This window comes from Glycine max, chromosome 2, assembly GCF_000004515.6.
Source record: "Glycine max cultivar Williams 82 chromosome 2, Glycine_max_v4.0, whole genome shotgun sequence".
Lineage (NCBI taxonomy): Eukaryota > Viridiplantae > Streptophyta > Magnoliopsida > Fabales > Fabaceae > Glycine > Glycine max.
Window position 1 is genome coordinate 49,971,571 of NC_016089.4, and position 25,291 is coordinate 49,996,861.

Consider the following 25,291-nt stretch of genomic DNA (forward strand, 5'->3'; position numbering starts at 1 on the left):
ATTATATACTATGTCTGATATGCTATGATATTTGTGTATTATCTTTAATTAATATGTATCATATCATATATGCGTATTTTATATCTGCGTATCTGTCAATATTTACCAAATATGTGTTTCATATATGTGTATCATATCATTATTAATATTCATCAAATATGTGTATGCGTGCGCACACGTGCATAAATGCACGTAGGTCTTAGTTTGTCAAATATGTATCATATAGTGGGTATTTTTGTAAATTATCTTTATTATTCTACTATTATAGGGTAGTTCTCACCTTTTATTTAATACTAAGCTATTGAGTTTCACTCATGATTTTGTGTATTTATAAATAAATTTAACTCCAATATTTTATCATTTTCATTTTATTTCAGATGAACGAATTTGAATTATTTTAAAGAATAAATCAAAGTAGCAAATTAATTTTGTGATAAAATTTTATTAACTTGAAATCTCATGATGCATTCATATCAAATAATACAATAATTAACCCCTGCACCTCATATTATATAATTATAGAATTATTAGATTATATAATTGTATCATATAAGATATTAATATTGATCATTATTTTTACCGTGAATTACTTTGTACTAATATTGTAGTAAAAAAATACTATATAAGATATTTCAAATTGAATTTATTTGGTTGCAGTTTTTCTTTTAACAAATTTACTTTAGTTGCTACAACAATTATTTGATGCATTAAAATGTTTTTGTAAATAAATTGTTGTTAATCGACATGAAAAAGCAATGGACAGTTTGAAAAATTATGTTAAATAATTAAGAACAAAATCATACAATTACTCAAATAATTTTACAATCAATGCATGTACGGATCATCCAATTAGTAACTAATAATGGAAAGTGTATTAGAGTGATACATAATGTGGTACTAAAATATAGTACCCCGGATAACATCGCTAATTTTATTGCAGAGGGAAAGGGAACTAATTGGATGTGTTTGTGTCTAACATAAATAATTTTCAAGTAAATGTGCTTGCATCAATTATAGGGTAATATTGCTAGTCTATATAGGATTGTTAACATTGTCAATAATAATATCTTCAAGATGAAAACCCTAGGTCATTCTACTAGGAGAAGAAGGCTATGTTTTGATCCATGCACCATTCTTGATGGGATGTTGTTTCTTGCACTTCCACTTGTATTTCCTGGACTTCTCTTTGCATACCAAAAAGCTCATTTCGGAATGAACTTTATAGAATACAATGGAAGCACAGGAAACAATAGTGCGAGTGTTGGAAACAAATTCAGGGTGCAATTTCTGGTTCTGACCCCAATAATGGGTTTTCATCATGGTATTTGCCCAAACTTCCTATGCTGATGACAAGGCCTGGCTCAGAGCTCTTCTTTTTTCATTGTATTGAATAAAAGGGTAGGCTTGAATATAGGGGGTGGGGGTGGTTGACTATGAAATATGATATCGATTCCTCTGAACAATATAGTAGCTTTGAGTTCAAAATACTTTGGATGTCATCTTACTTTTGCTGTAAGATTGGACATTTTTCTATAGCTTCTTCATTCTTCTTTGTCCATCTTTGACTGAGGTCTACAGTGACAAACTAAGAATTAGACTGAGCTTCTTATCAGCCTCTGCTGTTTAAAACTAAGAATTAGACTGCACCTTTGCAAGCGTTATTGTTAAGTCATCCCAAAAAGGATAATTCGGGACACTTCTCAGTACCAACCATTTCTAAAGTGCTGTCACCTTGCTGTTTCTTGTAGATATCTGTTTTGTTTTGTTTTTCTTTTTATTTTACATTCCAAATGTCCCTATAATGTGTTCTAATAAACTTTCCTTCAATCCTTTGGGTTTAGGTAGATCAAGTAGCTGCATCATCTTTCGGTCAGTGTTAAAATCCAAGCAAGAGAGCACTGTTCTGTTAGTCAAAGTCTATCTACCATTTTGGTGAGCTGATCACAATTGATATCTTATGTAACTATTCCTTCAAGCAATTTTACGGTCTTAGGCAAAAAGATATTAAGGGTGTGTTTGAATACCCTTAGTTTAGTTGAACACCAACATCATGCAAACGGTACACACCTTCCAATGCACAAAAATAGGAAGCAAGTTTTTGTGTCTTTTCCGTTGAACATGGGTTTGCAAGTTTCAACTGCAAACTGTTGGAAGTGCATTGGAAAGTGGGAAATGAGTAAAACAAACACACTCCACACTCTAAGCAACCATCAACACTCATCTTATTTCTAGTAAAGTAATGAGCTCCCAGTTATGATGGCAACTTAAAAATAAAAATGAAGACAAGATCCAACAAGGTTGTTCTCTCTAAGGTACAATTAAACATCCACAAACAATCATGCTCAAAGCAGCTTAACACCAGCTTCCCTGATAGAATCAATAACCGCTTTAACCTTACCATGATACTTCTGTTCTCTCTTCAAGTGAACAGAAACTGCAGGAATGTCCTTAAGCAAAAGGCGTTCTGCTAGTATCTTCCCAATCTTTGCAGCTGCAGCGACATCGCGACTAGTTTCCAAGCTTGATCTCAAGGCTTTCTCCTGTGAGCTTGCAGAAGAGGCTACTGTAGCAGTTGGGGTGTGAATCACCTGGGCACTCACATACTTATTGGTAAAATGCATCTTCAGAACATAAGGTTTGAGAAATTGTGTAATCCTGGGAGGCCTCACTGGGGGTGGGATAACCATATTATCTGTCTTGCAATATAATCCTTGTTAATACAAGTATATAACTCAAGAAACCAACAACTATCTCAAAAAAATTATCAAACTCCCATTCACATTGGAAAACTGTATTATCAAACCAGAAGCCAAGCATGAAGCATTTCATTGGTAAATGCAAAATTCAAAATATCAACTAAATATAAACGTTTCCCCCTTTCAACATTCTTCCACTGGTTATATGTATCATGTAAAAATGCAAAATTACTTAAGAATATTCAAAAACAGCTGGAGCAACCCAAAAACTGGAAGATGAGTTATGTGTGAACTATTGGAGGAGTGGTGAGGCAAAGGTAGGAGACGATCATGGGGGCAATAATCTGCTAAAGATGAAGCCAAAAATATGTAAAACGATAAAAAATAAAAAAATAAAAAAAAAAGGAAAAGAAATCATTGGCGATTTTGATCAAACAGTTGAAACGCAAAGTAGTGGGCATTGCTTAACGGGCATAAGAAATGGAAGGAGGCGAAGTGACACAAAACTTGAATTGATACGGAGAGAGAAAGGGGAAACATACCTGAACTGAATCTGATCCAAGAAAACACAAGACAATCTTATTATACTCCAAGAGTCAATTACCCTCGCTCTCGCTCTTGCTCTCACCACCCACTCGGTCAAACAAATATTTAAGTTACCACGCCCTCCTTCTAATTATTTGTTTTAGGGTTTTTCCCCTAAATGTTTGTCTTTTAATCCCAAAACAAATATTTTAATATTTTTACACCAAACAAAAAATAGGATAAATATTTCTTTTTCATCCTTGAATTTGTTGGGTTCAATTAGATTGTTAAAAGATAAAAAATTAAATTTTTATCCCTGAATGTACAACAAAAAACAACAAATAAATCCTATTATTAATTTTCTCTAATAAACTCAAACTGTTGTACTAACCTGATATTATGATGATATAAAAGTAAATGATTATCACATGACATCTATGTGACTGAATTTATTATTATTTTAATTTTTGAACTTAATTACTTACTAATTTTTTTATTCATGAACTTAACATTTATTGTCATTTTGATTCTTGAAAAGTACTTTTCAAATTTTCAATTAAGTCTCATGTTATATAAAATTATTAACACAAATATTATCATATTATCTTATTTCTATTCTTTATGTAATTCTATCATTTAAATTATACTATAAATATCAAACTAATTTACATGTGATTATGTCAAAGTAGTAAGTACTAAATTCACAACATTACTTATAAAACTCTACAAGGTTTCAAACAATATCTTCTATTCAAATCAAATTATTTTCTTATATACTTTTTATTTGTACTAAAATTAAGTTATTAATATGTGTAGAATGTTAGATTAATTAATTAATTTTATGAAAATAATGTTAATGACAATAAGATAATTACAAAAAAACTTGACAATCACAAAAGAAAAAAAATATATAAGTGTGAGAATCATTTTCTTACACATTTTTTCAATGGGACAAATGTATTACATATTATTCCTATATTTTAGTCAGTAAAATTTTCACATCATTATTTAATGATTGAGTATTATGAGACATGATCTATCATAAGTTAAAAATATATTTTGCCTAATATATTCTAAAAAAAAGATAATTGTGGCTCATCATGTTACAATAATATATTTCACTCATTATATTTGTCATATATAAAATAAAAAAATACAATAAAAAATGAGAAACCAAAAATATCTAATTTCATCTTAGATAGAATAAAATAATCTTTACATTTCTTTACTTTTAATTTCATCCTTAATTAAATAAATATGCTGACTTTTAAATATAAATTATTCAAATTATTCATATATTTACATAATATACATTTTTAATTTGATTCTAATGAAAAACCAATTTGATTTTCATATATTTATTCATTTTCAATTCAGTTATATTGTTGATCACTATTACAATATTATTTGTTAAAAAAATTGCTAGAATTTTAACTTAATAAAATATAATAAATTAATTATTAATGATTTGAAATGTAAAATATATAATTATTTTTTATTCAATTTCATTTATTATTATTATTATGCTAATAATTTATATATATGTGACACTCAATTAAAAATTCAAAATTACATTCAGGAATCAAAATGAAGTGTTAAGACCATGGATATATACATTATCTTAAACGGCAAATAACATAAAACAGAGGGAGCATGTCTTTGTAGTTTTCATTGGGCCTTGCCCCCCCAAAAGATGTCCAAACTAAACTATAAAGTGTTGGAAATTGGAATCACAACAATTTACGTTCAACCAATTCAAATTTATGCTATTTCAAATAAAGGTTATTAGGATGCAAAAAAAGAATAAATCAAGAACATATTTTTGCAGTGAATCCCAAAATTTTGATTTATGCAACACAACTTGAGCAGTACGGGAAGGAAGACTACAACTTCAAGACCCAGATTGCGATCTATTCTTGTAATTCCCATATCTTCGAGAAATGCCAGCATCAGATAAGGTATCCCAAACCTACAAATTATTACAAGCTACAACAGTCAATTTCACAAAGTATCAGAGAACGATTAAGAGCACGAAAGTATTGTTCATCAGCCCTTTTCACTTACTTGCAATTTTCCCTTTGAGCCTCCTATAGCCAACAAGAAGGGGTTGTCCTCTGAGAAAGAAATTTTAAAGATAACCCCCTAACAAACATCATAAAAATAAAAATAAAGTCATCAGTGCCAATTTAACAAATATATTATGATTCGTAGAAACTTTCCCATTAGGTATATATGAGTAGAAAAAAACATACTGCTCTCGGAGATTTAGATGCTACACAAGAGGGTTGGTTGTTCGACAAATCCCAAAGTTTTACCTGTGACAAACAATAGCAGTCAAATGAGATGAATTCCAATCTGCAAAGTACAGTATACAGAAAAATAACAAAATTGACTTCACTATTACCGTTTTGTCCATGGATCCAGTGGCAAGGAGCTGCGGGCGTGAAGTCATGTCAACAGGGCACAGGTTAAACTAAAATACATACATAATCAGTTGATATTCTAACCAAAATGTTGAAGATACATACATTGGGTGCCGATGGATTATAGGATACTGAGGTAACAGCTTTGTCATGTGCATGAAGTGTAAATGTAGAACTCAGATCTGATGAGGAATCAGAGTTGGCAGTCCGAATATCAAAACCCTTGACAATACCATCTTCAAGACTCACCTAACAGAACAATTAAATCACTATTAGTGAACCATTACCTGTCCATCCAAGAAATCAAAATTGAAATTTGATCTGACAGAATAAGAATTGTCCCCTCCCCCCCCCCCCCCCCAAAAAAAAAAACCCTTTTTTTGTCTGTTATAAAGTAAATAATCATAAAGTGCTAGTATGCTTAATCAAAAAAATGTAAAGAAAAAAAAAAGAGAAGAAATGTTAGTATGCAGGTCTTAGAAATAACTATAACACACCACAAACGAGTGCTCAGTATGTAGATCCCATGCCAAGCTCTCTACATCAGCTGTGACTGACCACTTATAGCCAGAATGTGATGGCATCCTTCCATCCTTCTGCAAAGTGTAAAAGCTATAAATATTAGATAACTATATGAATTTTTAAACAAAAAAAAAAACAAGATTTTTAATTGGAATGCCTCTTTTAGTACATCAATATACAACCAAAGTGTACAATATAATTTGTAATCAATGGCAGAGCAAAATACAGAAAAGCTGAGTAACAAAGGAATATTGGATCATTACCAAGACAACAGTATGATCAAATGAACCACTAAGAAGAACCTGTGGTGCATGATGATTCCAAGCAACTGCTTGAACCTGTAAGGATAGATGGACAAGAGATAAATCTGAAAGAAATCAGGAAATGTATAATATTTTAAAGTAATAACAGACAAAAAAAAGACATTGCAAAGAATGATTCAACTAAGGAAGGGAGAAATCTTTTCCCTTATAAAATTGTGGAGCATTGCTCAACAAAGACCCAAGAAAGACTTGCAAAGTTGTTTCTCAAATATACATATAGATTGAATAAAGCAGTTAATTCAAAGCTGAAGATTAAATGATTAATTATCAAAACTGTTCCATCTCGGTTCATAATAGTGCAGCAAAAATCACCTCAGTCTATTGATGTTCTAAATCATATATCCAAAGTTCTAAATTATATGATTCTAAAGAAGTGTGTCAACATGAAGAGAAAAAAGTCAGTTTCATCATTAAAATGAATTGACCTAATGACAAAAAAAAAAAAAAAATTATGCTCTAGCTAATTTCTTGCCTTGTCCGAGTGATGCTCCATTGTAATATCACACTTCCCGGCAACCACATCCCAAATCTTCACTCGCTTGTCAGCACCGGCACTTGCTAGTATATTCCTTTTTTTAAGAAAATAAATGTCAAGAGACGTGTCAAGGAAGAGAGTTCAAAAGTAATATATATATGTGTGTGTGTGTGTTTGTAAACTTTTAGGTATCAGAAAGCATCCAGCAGAGAAAATAAAAGCAGAATCCAGTTTGAATTCAACAAACCTGTACTCCTTGTTCCAAGCAAGACCAAGTACTGAGTCAGTGTGACTGTCATCTTTGTATTTGATTGGTTTCTGCAAAAAAACAATTTTAATAAGAGATGACCATACATATTTACTTAAAAAATCTACAAGCATTAAAAAAAATGATGATGAAAGGGTATTCTATCAGTTCCATGAACACTTTCTTGTCAGAAAATCAAGCTTTGAAAAGTGCAGTTGGGACATGTGCAATTTCTGAAAAAAGAAAGTCTAATAAAATAGTAAAAGCAAAAATATGGATTTTCATACTAGTAGCTTCAATCCTCATATGTATAAGACATCTGCAATTTCAGTTCCATCTAAAGCTATTCACAATCCCAAATAAAAAGTTACAAAATTCAGAAAACACCAAAAGATATGCCCAAACCATTGGTTAACAAATATGTACTCAAACTTTCTGAATAACTGATGGCTTGGATAACTTAATTTTGAGGTAATCATGTGATTCTAAGGGATTTAAATTAACAAAAATGTAGAACAAACCTTTTTCCCCTTTTTCTTTTTCTCTTCAAATCCACCCAAAACCACACATGGCTGCACCTCATCAATCTGAGAGCAAAGGAAAATTACAAGGTATTCAGAAAAAAATATCTTTCTTTTTGTATATGAAGTTTCAGACAGCACAGTTAAATTTATATACTCAAACCACTTACAACATCAAGGTCCCAAATTTCTATGGAAGGTTCCATTGAACCAACAGCTATGAAGTTCCCTGTGATCATATTAAAATTATTTTAAGCTAATAAGATAAAGCAAAAATATATCAAGCAGGTATCAAGTAAAATTTTAAGCACAAATTGCAATGGTGGTGATTTCAGGTAGTCCAAACCTAGAAAGTTACTCAAACTTGAGAAATTTTTTTATGGAATACACATCAGAAGTTAACAACACATACTAATCTCACTATTTTCTAATGAAATGCAAATTTTCACACAATTTTTTCACTTCACCTTTGGATGATAAATGAAGGTAGAAATAATCAGAGCATATAATTAAGACGGTTTACAAGTTTTCCTTCAGACTTGTTATATTATCAAGTTTTCTAGGAGCCCTTCAATTCAAGTAATTGATATGTGCTGGGGAGGGAGAAAAGTTGAATTGCACAAAACAAACAATCAAACAACTTGATCAACACAAATACACACGGAAGAGATATCGTGCAAAAGAACCTCTTTCTCCTCCTTTAAGGGGGCAATCGAGCCAAGCTGTGCAGAGTGGAAATGCTGGAATAATGATATTATGGTGAGGATACACGTTCATTTCGCTAGAATCGGCATCCTCGATAACCAAAACCTGGCATTGCAGAAAGAAATAAGTGATAAGTACATATAATATACGAGGACTTGACTTGACTTGACAAGTCATAAAACAACTAACTCACCTCAAGATAACTGACTTCATCCTCAGTACATGCATAAACAATGACAGAATCAGTTGGGTTGATGATCATGTCTTCGAGTTCATCAGAATCATCATCCTGAAGCATCGAGATAATAAGAAGAAGACACACACACGCCGCAACGCTAATAAAATGACAACAAGTGTAACTTACGTTTTTATCTTTGATATATGGATCCATGTCGTTACTGGGATAATAAAGATCACCAATTCCAGAACTGAACACCTCAATTCCTAAATAAATGAAAAGCGTAAGTTTATGCTGCAGCATAAGCAATGAGTGATAATACAGAATGCAGAATTACGTACCTTCATCTTCGTCGTCATAACGGTCCATGTCAAGGTCCTTCAACGCAAGGGTTATTTCGTCACAGCTTCCGGTGGAGGCTTTGCCAACTGCATCAGCTACGTTTAATGCTTGTGCCACAACTTCATCGTTGTTGGCGACTTCATTGTCACTGTCTCCACTGCACATAAAAAATTGGATGTTGGGGTTTTATGATATTTGATGAAAATTTTGTAAGAAGCAAACAAAAGGACCACCTTTTGGTAGTGTGGCTGGCGATGATTTCTTGGATTTCCTCTTCGGGAGGAGGATCAGCCACGACAGGTTCCGACTTCGAAACCCCTTTGGGCACCCACGAAATCGCAGAAATCATTTTATGAGTGAGAGACGACGCAACTCAGGAAAGGGTTTTAAGGAAAAAAGAAAAACATGAAGAAGAACCCTCCCTTTAGCCGTGAAAATTCATGGGCCTTGGCCCAATATAGGCCAACCATGTCTCTATATTATGGGTGATTCTATTTGTACACCTTCAACACCTCTTCCAGAGTTTTTATATATTTTTATTAGTAGGATACGAAAAATAATACTAGATATTACAACACTTCACACATGTTAAAGGGAGGGTTCTTAGTGGTTCATTTGATCATACGAAAAATAATCTAGAAGGGCATGCAGGGACCCGAGCCCCCCTTTCCCTGAAATGTTCCCTGCATACACATTTTTTTAAGTTAATTAGTATAAAATTAATGTTATATTTTATTATTATAATAATGGTTTAAGTTAATTAGTGTAAAAGTATATAAAATTAGTTATATTTTTTATTTTATTATAATGATTAAAATGATAACTAGCATAAAAATAATTATGTATTTGTTATTATTATCATTTAATATAAAAATTAGTTTTAATTTTATGTGTAAAAATAACAATGATGATAATAATAATAATAATAATATATGAAAGGTTATATTTTTTTTTATATTGATTCTATTTATTTATCAATTTTTCATGTGAATTAAAGGGCATGAATATAGACAGTTTTTAAAAGTGTGGGTAGCATACATGTCGTGTATGATATGCGTTTCTCGCATTTAAGTTATATAATTAAAAGGTCATTTCATAAAGAATATTTTTTTCATTTTTTTTATCATAACTAGCTAGGAACCCTATCTAATATATAAATATTTCAACTTGCGTGCCTGATAGCAATCCAAACCAAGGAAGCAGCAGGCCCAAGAAGGCAACCAGGAGGCCCACTGACCTGGAGGACTACGCATGATGACTGTTAGCGTTTTCTTGCTCTGCTGAATGTTAGATATATAAAATGGGCAAGAAATTGTCTCCTACATTTTATCTTCAATAGTGTAGTGTAGAATCCCTATCAATGCCATTTCTAAAGGGAAAAAATATTCACACTATGGTCGAGTATCGTTTGCTAGCTTGAATTATAAAATTGTACCTTAATGCATTACCAATTACATTACATTACATTAATAATAAGGGCGTTTGTGGTGTTGACTTATCTTTGTCTTTGTTTGGTTTCAAATTGGCAGCATCAATTATTCATATGTATATAAATTTGACCTGATTGAAGTTTGATAATATATTGGGCAAGATTCAGTAATATATATATGTATATTGTTGACATAATATATTGCATATTTAATCACCTTAACTTTTTTTTTGTGCACCCAAATTTGTTTTTTATTTATTTTAACATCCAATTTTTTAACTTTTTGTGCATTTTACCGATGATGATGTGTCATTGAAAAGTGTTATCAACTTTTGCAAAATAACGTTATTTTGTTATCAACATAATTTTAAAATGCACAAGAGTTAAAAACTTTGGTGGTAAATTAACTTTGCGAAAAATAAACTTAAGTGATAAAATGCAAAAAATTAAAAATTTGAGTGATAAAATTCATGAAAAAAAACTTAAGTACTAAAATTATAATAATTAAGTGTTAAAATGTAAAATTAAGCATATATTAATCTTATGTATAGTTAAATCTTATCACGCATGTTTTATAATATATATATATATATATATATATATATAATTAAATAATGTTATGTTATACAAAATATTGTTTATTAAGTCAAAATTTATCATTAATTCATGAATGTTGAAAAAAATATCTTCAAAGAACATGAGATATTGAATTGAGTTGAGACAATAATTTAAATTTTTTTTTATAAATAGAAATTAAAGACAGTCAATCTAGACTCCATTGCTATGTTTGTACCATATTGAAATTTAATGACTAATTATTGTAAGTTTGTATTAGTATTAATTATGATTATTAATTTCACAATAGATAAGGATGAAAAAAATCTAATTGAAAGTTACATATTATTATTTGATAAAAAAAATCCCCGTGCAACACGGGTCGGAAAAACTAATTCATATCATGTCACGCAACATTCGTCGCTAGGGCTGGTGGAGCAACATTTGTACGAGGCCGGGACAGTCTTTAGCTGATGAACGTACAAAAAGACTGCGTATGAAGAAGTTTATCCATATTTCCATTTGGAAGATTAATTCCATAGATCTTGTTTAAATATTTACATTTTTGCTTTAATTAGTTGCATGGTGTGTTTTTATCATATCATTTATCAGCATGTGCTTTTTTCTCCTCTTAATATAATTTGTTGTAATCAAACGTTTCCCTAGCCTATTTACTGTAATTAGGAATATAATTTAGGTTATATTAATTAGGACAATAATTTAGACTTTCCTAGCTATCCTAATTATTAGATGATGAATTAGAATTTATTGCTTCCTTTTTTATGTTGGCTTTATATATAAATGATGTACATAGACATTGTGAATATCAATATGGAAAATAATCAGTCTTTCTATATCAGTATCGTGTCAAAGTCATTCCAGTTGGAACAAAAATTGAGTGCTAAGAGGGTGAAAATGGAAGAAATTAGTAATAGAAAAGAAGATTGATAGAAAAAGATGTAAAAGAAGATTGAAGAGGAATGTAATTAAACAGAATGATAAAACCCTAGAGGCATGATGTTCTTGTTCCTACACTTCCTAGACAAATGTTGCCCACCCTAAGGACTGTATATATATCTCAGCATAATAATATAATTAAGACAAAGGCGGGGCTCACATAATATATATATTCGGAGGTGGTGTTGTGCCAATTTGTTCTCATGCATAGTAGCTAGGAGGCGGGGTAAGGTAATTAAGAATGATTGGGTGACTCAGGATATGGTGCCTACGAAACTGTGATATTATTTTATTTGGAGAACAAGTGGAAAAGGCAAAGGGACAGATCGATAATGGGAGGGGTTTGGAGATGTACTAGCTAGCATAACATTAATTGCATGTCTTAGAATTTTTTTCTGTATTTTATTTATTTGTTTGTATTTTGTAATGTCATTTTTGTTTTTATATTGTATTTCTGATTGTAAATTTCTATTTTATGCATTTCATTCTTTTTTGTGATTTTTTTTGTTTTTGTTTTCTACTTTTAAGAGAAAAAGAGATCAAGATGTCACTAAAAGAAAAAAGAAATGCTGAAAGATTTGAGTTATGTATTAAATGCTGAATGGAAAATTCATCTAACTGTTTATAATATAAGGACTTATTAAATGGAAACGATTTTTTCTTATTATCATAAAATAATAATTTTTAACCATATAATTATTCTTATATGATTAATATTAATTTTATAACTCAAATATTAATAATTATGACTATGTCATTGATGTTTATTATTCTCATCATAAGAAACTAAGAACAGTTCTCAAACTTAATATGTTTGCAGGCAGTGATGGATCTAAGAATTTTGGATTGTGAAGAGCAATATTCATGTATTTAAATTAGTATTTTAGTTTATGGAACATAGATGACAATTTTTATTTTATATAAATAAAATTTATATAATAAATAAAGAGTTTTTAATATATAAATTTCATTAAATATAATTAACTGATAAATTATTGATTTAAGTTGTACTGTATTTAGTTCTTTTAAGTAAACTCTTGAATTTGACTTGTTGGATAAAAAATGTGATTGAAGGTGGAGAATTTAATTTAGAACGAAGGACTTAAATTATGATTTAGATTATTTTTAACTATTAATAATTTACTTTTTTAAAAAAATTATTAAATTTAATTGAAAGATGAAGATAAAAGAATGTAGAATGAAAATGATAGACAATTAAAATATTCAAATATTATGTGTGTAAAGATAAAAGAAAGATAGTTTAAAATGAATGAGAGAGAATCTTTTATCAATTACAAATATAATATATAAAATACACATTAAAATGAAAAGAAATAATAATATAAAATTATAAGTGCTTAATTGAGAATAAAAAAAGTGAGACTAGAAATAAATTTGTGGGAGCAATATTTATATTATGAACAAACTTATTTTATTCTATTTTAAATTATAAAAATAAGTAATAATTATACGTACTTATTATATACATAAAAATTAAAAAGCTAGTGGGAACATGCATGCACGTGTTTTTGTTTTTTTGTGGTATGTAGAGAAAATAAATAAGGAAATGAAGGCTCGTGTATGTGTATAAAACTAACAAAATTGTATGTTGTTGGCAATCTCTTTCACTCGCGCCTTTATTGGTTTTTTTCAGTTTAATTTCACCCATTAAGAGAATGCATTAAAGAAAACATATAGCTTAATGCGTTGAATGAAAAAAAAAATTATAAGTGAGTTTGTTTAATTTTAATTTTTTAAATACGTATTTTTTTATATAAGTGTTTTTTAAGAAGTAAATATGATTTGTTTTTTAAAATAAGCAAAAATGATTTTTTTAGCAGCAATTTAGATGAATACATTAAAAAACAAAATATTATTTATTTCAACAAATAAATTTAAATAATCTGTCTAAATATGTGGTGGACTCGATTCTTAACAAACAACAATATTGAAATAGTAGAGCTGATGAACCACTCATTTTAATAATTGATCATACCTTATTGCAAAATTTGAAGCCTGGGCATTTACCACAGAAACTTGCACGAAAGAGTATAGATATTTAGATTAATATAAATTTAACTTAATGTTAGTATAAAATCATCTTTCACTATCATCTAATTATTTACTTTTAATTGGTTAAAAGAAATTTGACTTCCTGAGCATTTGTCACTAGAATCCAACTTTCTTAGATCAATAGCAAGAGTTTATGAATAGGTTATTCATGTCCTATGCCGCGCATTCTTAATTTATTCATTGTCTGTGGTTCCGAATTTGTGTCTGGACTTATTTCGCATATTATTTATTGTTGCTACAAACACGCGACGTACGATTTTGTTAGTTAGTCAGGCTTCATTAAAGTTGATGATTCATACTCTGTTAACGTGTCTTTTCCATTGCTAGTAATGAATGAGATCCACGATTTATCCCATAAAAAGTAAGTAATAACCTCGTCAAATCGAAGACGAAAGATTAGTCAATGCATATGGGTTTTGAGTAAAAGGGGAAAACAAGTGTTGCATAAAATAAGTGGCATCAATTATTTAAACCTCAAATCAAACAAGTAGACGAAGGCAAAGAAAAGAAAAGAAAGAAATTAACATACATGGATTATAAAATAGAGCACGAGGCACATTAGTTTATATTTCATCATCCCAGAGATCAGTGACTTGGGGCTTGGTGGGTCCGCTGATCAAACGGCTCTGATATATTTCATCTATTTTGTGATGATCTTCTTCTGTCAATGCCCAGTCAAAGATCTGCAGATTCTGGTTCATCCTCTCCTTATCGTAGCTCTTTGGCACAAATGTCACACCTTGTTCGTACAACCATCTCAGACTCACCTGGGCTATGGATTTCCCATGCGCCTCTGCAATCTCTTTCAGCACATCATTCTCCATCACTTCATTTGGGCCCTTGCTCGCACCTTTCCTCAGTGGAGAGAACGCAGTTAGTATTATCCCATTTTCTTTGCAGAACTCTCTTAGCTTCTTCTGTTGCCATGCAAGGTTCATCTCCACCTGTAACAGTAGTAATTCATCTTATCATTAATCATTCACATAAACAAAACAAAATACAACAGAGAGAGAGACTTACTTGATCGACCACGGGACGGATGGTAGCAACAGAGAGCAGATTCTGAAGCTTCTTGACAGAGAAGTTGCTGACTCCAATGGCTTTGGTGAGGCCAAGTTTCTGGCACTCTTCCATGGATTCCCACACACCCTTCACATCGAAAGGCAAGAGATCATCTACCTCAATAGGAAAGGAGAACTTCCCTGGCTGAGAACTGAGGGGCCAGTGGATGAGATATAAGTCCAAGTACTCAAGTTGAAGAGTTCTGCATGCCAAAAAGTTGATGAAGTGAGTAATAAGTAAGATTTGGCGATAAAGAAAGTGGGGTTAAATGAAGTTTCTTACTTAAGTGATTTGCGCAAAGCTGGAACGACAAGATGAGGATGATTTTCGGTGACCCAAAGCTTGGAAGTGACAAAGAGGTCTTGGCGGGTGACTAGGCCAAGGTGGATAGCTTCCTTGAGAGCTTCACCGAGAGCCTGTTCAGAGCCATAGGCAGCAGCGGTGTCGAAGTGTCTGTAACCCTGTTTCACGGCCTCAATGATAGCCTCCTTAGTGTCTTTCTTGCATGTGAAGTCAGGGGCAGATCCCATTCCGATCACAGGCACCCTTTGTTGGGCAGAGGAGTTTGGAAACACTATTTTGGGGATTTCAATAGCAGCCGCCATTGTATTACAAATACTATAACCAAGAAGCACCTCTTTTTATAGTGCAACATTGCTTCATATTAATAATTGTTTGGAGGTAGGTGGGTTATGCTGAGCTCTACCCCCATCCCATCCATGCATCGTGTTCTTTTGTTATTAGTATTATTCAAAGCTACTGACCACGAAGCTCAGTCAGATGAGTACAACAGCAACAACAACAACATTGTTTCATCTAATGTATTATATTGTATTCAAAATCCAAATACAATTCCAAGGGCAGACCAGCTTTGACTATGGAATTGGAGGTTAGATGGATTATGCTCAGCTCTACCCCGACCCATTATATTAATTTTTTTATTCAATTAAGCTTTGTGATTGGTGAGTGGTCTAACTAATGTGGGATCTTGGACCTAGTGCATGAATAATAATGGTGGGTGATCCTTTTTGAATAATATTGGATATAGGTTTATATCATCTTAAAGTCTTAAAGATGTGAGTTTAGGCTTAACTTAACTTCAAAAACTAGTTCAAGGGATGAAAGTTATTTCTCATTGATATACACTCTTATATGACTTTATCTTTAGTATATGTGATTTGAATTTTTTCCAATAGTCACTCTAAACAAATGTTTTCAACATTATTCTTTGACTCTTTCTTTCTCTTTTTCTTTTTTATCTTTTAAATCCCAAATGTTTGTTGTCACTTGTTTTACTCATGGCCAGGCATTATTTGTCATTAGGAAAATTTTGCTCCACGCTTTTGCAAATATAATGTTTTTGGCTTTTAGTTTTTGTAAAGGAAAATTGTCAAGCAAACAGTTAGTTATTGTTTTACGTTCTGTTATTGCTTATACAGTCTATCAGGTTTATCTCTTGTTAAGTTTGTTGCAGTTTGTTACTGCTAATATAGTGTATCAGTTTTATCCCTTATTATTGCAGTGTATAAATACTCCTCTTGTAATCATTCATGGTATCAATGAAATCACTTTATTCTCTTTTATCTTATTCATGATCACAAATCCAAATATGGTATCCAGAGCCTTCTAACCATGGCTTCTGAAACTTTCTTCAATCCTCAAATGTTTCAAACTCTGATCTCGATCAAACTTGATGATGAGAATTTTCTAGTGTGGCAACAACAAGTTCTTGCCACAATTCGAGGTTTGAAGCTCAATAAATATCTTCATGAAGAACACGTTCCAAAGAAATTTGAGTCCAAAGAATATGAAGAAGCTGGTACGATCAGTGAAGCCTGTCACAATTTTGAACAATAGGATCAACTACTCGTTTCCTGGCTCCTTACATCGATGTTAGCACCAATCCTCACAAAGATGGTTGGTTTGGAGCAATCATGGCAGATTTGGAAAAAATTAGAAGTCTATTATGCGTCTCAGACTCGTGTGAAGGTAAAAAAATTGAAGGTACAATTGCGTATGATTACGAAAGATAAGTCAATTTCGGAATATTTACTTGCGATCAAGAAAATCGTAGATTCACTAGTTGTGATTGGTTCTGCGATTTCTGATAATGATCATATAGAAGCGATTTTAGATGGCTTGCCTAAAGATTATGATTCTTTTGTTACTTTTGTTACATCGCGTTTAGATCCATACATTGTTGACGATATTGAGGCACTTCTATTGGCTCAAGATGAGCGTTTTGAGAAACATAAGAAAGCTTATTCGAATCTAATTCTGGCTAATACTGCTTCTGGACCTAGTTATTCTTCTGGCAGAGGAAGAGGAGATAATTCAAATTTTAGAGGAGAATATAACAATCGCTGTGGTAGATCCAACTTTCATGGAAGTTACAATTCCAATTGAGGAGGAAGATACAATAATGGAAGAGGCAATGGCAGATCAAACTGGGGACAAAATTCAAATAATTCTTGGAATCAGAACAATAGACCACAATGTCAAATTTGTGGTAAGCCTGGACACTTAGCAATTGATTGCTGGTATAGGTTCAATTAGAATTTTCAAGGTTCTCCTCAAAAAAATCACAGTCAATATCAACGTTTCTCTTAATCTGATCAAGCATTCATGTCAACACCAACAACTATTATGGATCCTGTCTGGTATCCAGACAGCGGAGTAAGCCATCACATCACCAATGATGAGAGTAACTTTTCTGTTAAGACTGATTACACAGGAAATGATTGAGTAAAAATTGATAATGGTTCAGGTTTGATCATTAAGCATATTGGAAATTCTAAATTCTATGATTCTAAATCACACAATCACTTTGTTATGAATCAATTATTACATATTTCATCTATTACAAAGAATCTTCTTAGTATGTTACAAAGAATCAGGTATTCTATTGTCTCAATCAAAATACACAAGAGATCTACTTCATAAAACCAATCTGTTAGACTCTAAATCTCAGCCAACTCCCATGGTTTCTTGTTTAAAGCTTATTGTTGATGGTTCTTTTTCAGTTTAGGATCCTACTCACTATCGAAGCATTGTCAGAGCTCTTCAATACATCATTATAACAAGGCCTGAAATTTCATTCTCCATTAATAAGGTCTGTCAATTTATGCATAGACCACAAGAGCATCATTGGAGTGCAGTGAAACGGATTTTAAGATATCTCCAAGGTTCAATTACATATGGCTTGCATATCAAACCTTCGCAACAACTGCTTATCATGGGTTTTTGTGACTTAGATTGGGGTTCAGACCCTGATGATAGAAAGTCTACCATATGTTACTGTGTGTATCTTGTACCAAATCTTGTATCATGGTCTTCTAGGAAGCAAGTCGTTGTTTCTCGAAGTAGCACTGGGGCTGAGTATAGAGGACTTGCTGCTGTTGCTGCAGATATTTTATGGCTGCAGAATTTGCTCAGAGAGTTGTGTGTTCCAGTTGCATTGCCAAGAATTTATTGTGATAATTTAGGTGTTGTCCACCTTGCTGCGAATCCTATCATGCATTCTCGCACAAAGCATTTTGAGTTGGATTTGCATTTTGTTCGCGATAAAGTCTTGTCGCGCGAGCTTGTTGTTGTTCATCTGCCTGCTGAATTTCAGGTTGTTGATATTCTCACTAAAGTTTATTCAAATCCTCAATTTACAATATTTAGATCCAAACTCAAGGTTTCATCCACTTCCACCATGAGTTTGAAGGGGGTGTAAAGGAAACTTGTCAAGTAGACAGTTAGTTATTATTTTGTTACGTTCGGTTATTGCTGATATAATCTGTTAGTCTTATCTCTTGTCAAGTTGAGTACAGTTTGATACAATTTGTTACTACTGATATAGTCTATCAGTTTTATCCCTTATTATTGTAGTGTATAAATATTCCTCTTGTAATCATTCATAGTATCAATGAAACCACTCTATTCCCTTCTATCTTATTCATGATCACAAATCCTAATAGTTTTCAACAAAATACTGTAATTTTAGTTTTCTTATCACTCTAAATAGTAGTTAGTTTATTTTTTATTAACAGGACATGATGATAATCATTGATCACATAAGCAAATTTCACCCACTATATATCACACCAAGAAATATAATAATTGATGACAAACTTTATAAATATCAAAAACAAAAAAAAAATGTAGAAAAGCTAATGTGTAAAATTAGGTAGCAGTCGATATGGAAAAGTTTGCGTAAATATTGCAGTATTTTGCATGCATATAGTTTAGGATTGAAAGCCTAATGTGTAAAATTAGGTAGCAGTCAATCTTTCACATTAAAATCAGCTAACTCTTTGACTTGTTCAAATTTTCTTTGCTACAGCCCTATAGCTCACCTATTTAGACTTTTGTTGTTGGTGTATAGCTCTCAATCCATTAAGATAAACTAACAGTTAAATTAGTTTATTTTTTTATACTGTTATGTAATTACAAATTAATTTATATTATATGATTAGTAATTTTTTTAATAATAATTTTTAAATCATAGTTTTTAATTAGTTGTCGGTATAAAATATTTTACACTAAACATACATAAAAATTAAACTCAAATTGAAAACAACTCTCATAAAACTTCTCACCTCTAGTAATGGAAATCGAGGATATTGGCTATAAGTTTTCCTCTTTCTTGAGGGATTTAGCCGGGGTTTCAAAAGAGAAATGACTTTACTTGCACTTTAGAATTTGATAGTTGAATATCTCACGGATTACTTTATAATTGACTAATATATTTTATTAGAATACCTTAGAACTAAGGTGCAATATATTTAGATTTTTTTTACAGAAAAAATTATCTACTTGATTAGGTACTGGTAATTAAGATTTTTTTTAAAGTATTGAATATATGATGCATCAATATCATAATAATTTATTCTAAAGCACCTAATTGAATGTTTTTTAAAATTACATAGAATCTTTTAAAAATAAAGGACAAAATAAAAAAAAGAAGTAATTAAACCAATTCCAAAATCCATTTCTCATTTTTGTCTCAACAACCGTCTCTTTAACTCTTGCCATTTTTATCAAAGTTACCCATCAATACTTTGACTTGACTTGTTAGATAAAATTAACTGAAAAAACTAATAATAACTAATAGTTAGAAACTAAAAAATTAACTTGTTAAATTATAAATGTTTAGTATAACTAGCTAGTTAAAAAGTATAAAATTATTAAAAAAATAAAAAAAATCATGCTTTATTTAAAAATAATAAACAAAAAATTTGATAAATATATTAAGGATAATAACGAAAGAAAATATCAAAACTAAAAGTTAGCGTTTTAAAAAATTATTAATTCAAGTTGTATTTCAAAAAATACTAGAAATCACTAAGAAATTATTAAAAAAAGATTTACGGAACAATTAAATAAGTTTTTCAATTAATAAAAAAAAAAACTAAAAACTAACTGAAATAACTTATAAACATAATCTTTATCTAACCTTTATCAGTGTCACATTACAAATCTGGACTATATTACCAATACATCAATCAATAAAACTTATTGGCATAAACTTAAACAAAAAACTTATTTTGATAAATTGAACCTGAGTTTATTGAGATATGCTAAAAAGAGCATGAGTCATAAATTATTTTACATAAGAAAACTCCCTATAGAATTTAACATGATTCCAGATATGATCAGCACATTGTTTTGCCGATTATTAATATTTACACAAAGAGGTCTCAAACTTTTTCTTAATCAGCTATTCATTTATAGCCGCGTAATACTAGTATAATACAAGAACAAATAGACATTCAGAGACTGTACAAGCAAAGAAAAGAACGTTACAGAAGGGTAAAGTAAATAGCATAAGTTTTTTCTCGTATGAGATTGATTTCTTCAGAGCCCCCATGAAAGCGATGTTTAGCCAGTTCCCATCCAAGTGAAGCGATGAATGTGCTAAAAAATGTTGAAGGCATGATACAAGATAAAGTAATTCAATAAAGTGATCTTCTAACCAGACAACGGATTCCCTCTAACTACCAACGTTTCTCAAACGTTTCAGCACATCTTTTTCGCCAGTGAGTTGCCTAACCAAACCTTTTAATTGACCAGAAAAATTCAATACTTCGTGGTAGAATAAAACAAAACCAATATAGTAAAGAATACTATATGATAGAATTTCTAAATCGACCATCTAAGTTTCCCCTATGCGATTAACACAATTTCAGTGAAATGGCATTAGAGCAGATTGATCAAGTACTAAAGTAATAACATACACTAACATATAGTTCTTTCCATAAAAGGGCTTAGGCAACATAAGGTCTGAAATAAATTCTTACTATTGGTATAATCGCGACAATCATGAAGGCCAATCCTCAAATTTGTTTCCCATTCTTTGTTGAATTCCCTTGCTATTTCCATAGCATCCGCCTCTGCCTTTGAATATCCAACAAGCCAGCATTTGTTTCTTGGCAACTTTTTTAACTGCCTCACCAGAACAGTTCCTAGGAATATAAACAGAGGTCATGACCTGATTAAGGTAAAAGTAAAAACATTTTTGGAAAGAAAATCCAATCAGAAAAAATAAATCAGTCCAAAATTGTCAAACTTGCTGTCACAAAAGGTTGACTGTCAGAAGAACTAAATGCACCAAGAATCAAATTCATGATGCTGAAGCTCCCACTACTAACTACTCCAATAACAACAGCACAGAAAAAAACTTCCTCTGCCATATCATGAGAACAGACTGCATCATATACTTCCACTGATGATAACAGAAGGCTAGAAGGAAACTATATAAAAGTTCATATGATGAAGCAAATTATTTGCAACATCCACAGAGAACATAGAGACATTCACATTGCAGTTTGTGATATAGTTTATGTCCTTCTGCAATCCAAATCTTGTATAACAGCATTAACAGGCAATGGCATAATTGCTATTTCCATACAGTGGGTAAACCTATAAACTACGTTTTTGTATTAGCATTTAGCATGAAAAGAGAAGACATATAAGTATAACATTTATCACGCATCAGATGTAAGTTGGAACAAGTATGTGTCACCTATTCTGAAGAGCAACAAACGATAAAAGAATAAATGTCTCTTGAGAGGTTGTGTGTCCATGTGTGTATGTTTTAAGGGTATAAGGTTGTATGCATTTGTGGCATGTGAAAGAGGTCAATAGCATTAGTATTATACTGCCTGTGGTAAACAAATCTTCAGTATCATGATCTTCAAGATTTTGCAAATAATAGCTGTTTACACTTGATCATGCATGCACAATCTCGGTAATTAATATTCAATAGCATTCAGAAGAAGTTAACTTTCTGTAAACGTGAGACTAGTAATCTCGGTAATTAATCTCACCTGGCACTGCTCTACCATATAGAGCCGCTAGTGCCACATATATATCTTCAGGATCTTTTGGTTGAAAATCAAAAACCAGAACCTGAAAAAGCATTTTCATTGCGATTAGATTAGAACTCAAGCTTGAAAATAGACAAAGGCCAACATAAAAAGAACTAAGTCGCAGTCACAAATCATATGAAATTACTGAAAAAAAGGGTCATACTTTACTATTCCCAATAAGCAGTAAAATTAAATTAAACAAATTACAAAAGACTGGTTTGATTGAATTTTGAAGAAAGTGAGACTTACACACACCAAGAACTATGTTGAGCTTATCCATGAATTGAAGGGGTAATTCAATTACTAAATAGTAAGTATAAATAAATATAAGAGAGGGCGCATAGAAATTTACCTGAGAAAGAGAAGAGGGTTTGATGATGACCATGAAATGCTGGAAATCCCATAAATTGAGGGAGTAAGCAGCAGACATAAGCAACTGGGGTGGTCCCTTTGTAGCCCTTAGAGGCATTGCTGCCACGTACACTTCATCTCTGCCTCTTACCATTGCTGAGTTTGACAACAACGATACCATTTTTTCTCTATAAGATTAAAGACACACACAACACCACACAGCACGGCACTAAACTCAACTCTATCCGCTTCAGCTTTTTTATGACAGAGACAGACAACTGGCTCAAATTGCATGTTCATATATATGGGAAGAACATTTCCAGTATCAGGAATTTTTAATTTCATATTTTAAAGTGTTATTTAAATTAAAAAATACCCGTATGATGAGAATGTTTGTTGGTTAATTCTAAAATTCTTATCAAGGGATACATATTGTTATTGTCCTGGGCCACTCCTCTAAACACACCTCAGCCCATTCAGTTTAAAGAGATAAAGCTAAAAGATTTTCTTCTTGTACCTAACATTTTTTTCAATACACCCAACAGTGAGAGGAAAAAATTAAAAATACTCTTCCATAAAATCTCATACAGATTGTCAATCCATATGGAACTTATGGATTGATGATTCATATGATCCATATTATATTAAAAATATATTTTACGAAATAATTTAAAATTAATGACTCATGCAAGCCTCAAACTTGTACCCCGATATATATATATATATATATATATATATATATATGGAAATACAAAAAAACATAAAATGATTTTATTCAATAAACATAAAGGAATTCGAGTGCATAAAAATGTTACAATTAAAAATTTATCAATTAAGGGTATGAAAACATTTTCGACTCAAAACAAGGTCATCCAAAACTCAATAGAATGAACTAAAGACCCAGCAAGTGAAACAAAAATGATAAAAACTACGTGTCCAGAATTTCATGCAATTAATACAAAAACTCATACCCCAATGTCACATTATATCAGAACATTGTGTTCCATCATTCTTTAGCACAAGGTTCTTTAGAGTTATCCACCTAATCATTTGCTCTCATGAATACAAGGTTTAAGATCATCATAGGATTCAAACACAAACAGCACACAAGAAGTGAGTTATCATATTCCTAAACATGTAGAAATAAACAAAAGCGCATACACACACAAACATATTTATATATAATATAAGTATAACAAGCTCAACTTAACATAATTTGCATCATTTTATCACTCATTACTTAACATCACTTGTCTCTAAGGATTTAATCACAAAATCACATTTCACACATTCACATTAATCACATGTTCAAAACAACACATCTCAAATACAATACCGCGTCTCACACTTACACAATTCATTACACAACATCACATAATAAGTCACAATGACCATTGCACAAGCTTTATACAACATATACACTAAGACTTAATCCTATATGCAATGTGATACCATGTCAGTGAAAAACATCACCAGGACACCTAGGACTACATAACAAAATATGTCACACAATGGGTATGCTAAGTCACTCTCACTAAGTGAAATTATAAGGTGACCAGTCAGGGTCACTCTATTTTGTGAAAATGTTACAACTATATGGGATCAACATAAGCTTAAAGAAACACTTAAACCAATTGTATTTACTCCCAAGGCCTAGACTCCAAAGGATTTGTTAGTTTTATTGAGACAGATTCGAGTGTATGTGAGAAAAAGAGAGAGTTTTGGGAGAGAAAAAAGGGAGAACGAATTTGGAAGAAAGAAAGAGTGTAGAGACATATCGTAATTGTAAAAACTAACCTAGTATATCTCTATTTATAGTTAGGGTACTTTAAATCCATTATTAACTCTATTTTTCTTTATTTTATTATTTTATATAAAAAAACTCTATTTATTCTATTTATTTTCTAATACTATGAAACTCTAATTTAATTAACAAAAATCATTTTCTCTCATTTATTTTATTTCTAAAAACTCTATTAATTTTTAAATAAAACTCTTTTTATTTATTATATGAAAAATGAGATGTTATAGTATGAACCATACAGATTATCCGTATGGACCATTAAGATTGGAAATCCGTATGAATCTATATATAGATTGTCAAATCACATAGGCTATATGTAAGGGTAATATTGAAATTATAAAAAATATGTTAGGTGTAAAAAAAAAATGTTTGGTGCAGGACGAAAATCCCTAAAACAAAGTAGGCTTGTGCTATTTGTACTCCCATTTTGCTCTTTGTATGCTCACCCATATTTTTCTTGTAATTTATTTTGACAAAAAACATCATTTTACATAAATTAGTTTTTTTAACGTAGTTATATTCTAATACATTATAAAAATTAATTTTTGTAATTTATTATAAAAATCATTTTCAGAAACTATCGTCATATATTAGAACATACTTACATTATGAAAATTAATTTCTGTAAAATCTAAAAACATAGAAAAAAGGGTATTTTGCGGAATATAAAAGACAAAAGTGAATGTGTGAAGCACAAAAAGAAGGATGTAAATAACATGGGCCAACGAAGTAATATGTTGTCCGA

General features: G+C 31.2%; 4 protein-coding genes across 4 annotated transcripts; all 4 read right to left on the reverse strand.

Moving 5' to 3' along the window:
• Nucleotides 1–1,954: 1,954 nt before the first annotated feature.
• On the reverse strand, nt 1,955–3,383 carry LOC100526952 (ribosomal L18/L5e). The gene is made up of 2 exons (NM_001249498.3): nt 3,239–3,383; nt 1,955–2,692 (listed from the first exon to the last, which is right to left on the reverse strand). Exon 2 carries the CDS (start codon nt 2,685–2,687, stop codon nt 2,343–2,345), a length of 345 nt encoding a protein of 114 aa, NP_001236427.2. The 5' UTR covers nt 2,688–2,692; nt 3,239–3,383; the 3' UTR covers nt 1,955–2,342.
• Nucleotides 3,384–4,810: 1,427 nt separating this feature from the next.
• LOC100800393 (WD40 repeat-containing protein) lies at nt 4,811–9,332 on the reverse strand. The gene is made up of 16 exons (NM_001255503.3): nt 9,191–9,332; nt 8,957–9,114; nt 8,802–8,881; nt 8,631–8,726; nt 8,419–8,542; nt 7,903–7,961; nt 7,733–7,798; nt 7,212–7,282; nt 6,962–7,058; nt 6,430–6,504; nt 6,142–6,240; nt 5,750–5,893; nt 5,626–5,655; nt 5,474–5,536; nt 5,286–5,363; nt 4,811–5,190 (listed from the first exon to the last, which is right to left on the reverse strand). Exons 1-16 carry the CDS (start codon nt 9,304–9,306, stop codon nt 5,113–5,115), a joined length of 1,434 nt encoding a protein of 477 aa, NP_001242432.2. The 5' UTR covers nt 9,307–9,332; the 3' UTR covers nt 4,811–5,112.
• A 5,060-nt stretch (nt 9,333–14,392) lies between these two features.
• Nucleotides 14,393–15,659, reverse strand: CHR6 (chalcone reductase CHR6). The gene is made up of 3 exons (NM_001367007.1): nt 15,316–15,659; nt 14,992–15,235; nt 14,393–14,915 (listed from the first exon to the last, which is right to left on the reverse strand). Exons 1-3 carry the CDS (start codon nt 15,636–15,638, stop codon nt 14,535–14,537), a joined length of 948 nt encoding a protein of 315 aa, NP_001353936.1. The 5' UTR covers nt 15,639–15,659; the 3' UTR covers nt 14,393–14,534.
• A 4,988-nt stretch (nt 15,660–20,647) lies between these two features.
• LOC100306425 (uncharacterized) lies at nt 20,648–23,072 on the reverse strand. Its single transcript, NM_001251724.2, has 4 exons — nt 22,744–23,072; nt 22,350–22,431; nt 21,321–21,485; nt 20,648–21,078 (listed from the first exon to the last, which is right to left on the reverse strand). Exons 1-4 carry the CDS (start codon nt 22,921–22,923, stop codon nt 21,014–21,016), a joined length of 492 nt encoding a protein of 163 aa, NP_001238653.1. The 5' UTR covers nt 22,924–23,072; the 3' UTR covers nt 20,648–21,013.
• Nucleotides 23,073–25,291: the final 2,219 nt, after the last annotated feature.

What these genes read in the sequence shown, in the direction of transcription:
- CHR6 (NM_001367007.1), bottom strand. Translation starts at nt 15,638, where the DNA reads ATGGCGGCTGCTATTGAAATCCCCAAAATAGTGTTTCCAAACTCCTCT. An exon ending in GCTTTGCGCAAATCACTTAA is followed by an intron (nt 15,236 to 15,315) that starts GTAAGAAACTTC and finishes TTTGGCATGCAG; the next exon opens with AACTCTTCAACTTGAGTACT. An exon ending in TCCGTCCCGTGGTCGATCAA is followed by an intron (nt 14,916 to 14,991) that starts GTAAGTCTCTCT and finishes CTACTGTTACAG; the next exon opens with GTGGAGATGAACCTTGCATG.
- LOC100800393 (NM_001255503.3), bottom strand. Translation starts at nt 9,306, where the DNA reads ATGATTTCTGCGATTTCGTGGGTGCCCAAAGGGGTTTCGAAGTCGGAA. An exon ending in ATGAAGTCAGTTATCTTGAG is followed by an intron (nt 8,543 to 8,630) that starts GTGAGTTAGTTG and finishes CTGCAATGCCAG; the next exon opens with GTTTTGGTTATCGAGGATGC. An exon ending in AAATTTGGGACCTTGATGTT is followed by an intron (nt 7,799 to 7,902) that starts GTAAGTGGTTTG and finishes CTTTGCTCTCAG; the next exon opens with ATTGATGAGGTGCAGCCATG.
- LOC100526952 (NM_001249498.3), bottom strand. Translation starts at nt 2,687, where the DNA reads ATGGTTATCCCACCCCCAGTGAGGCCTCCCAGGATTACACAATTTCTC.
- LOC100306425 (NM_001251724.2), bottom strand. Translation starts at nt 22,923, where the DNA reads ATGGTATCGTTGTTGTCAAACTCAGCAATGGTAAGAGGCAGAGATGAA. An exon ending in ATATGGTAGAGCAGTGCCAG is followed by an intron (nt 21,486 to 22,349) that starts GTGAGATTAATT and finishes TTATATTCCTAG; the next exon opens with GAACTGTTCTGGTGAGGCAG. An exon ending in TTGTCGCGATTATACCAATA is followed by an intron (nt 21,079 to 21,320) that starts GTAAGAATTTAT and finishes GTCAATTAAAAG; the next exon opens with GTTTGGTTAGGCAACTCACT.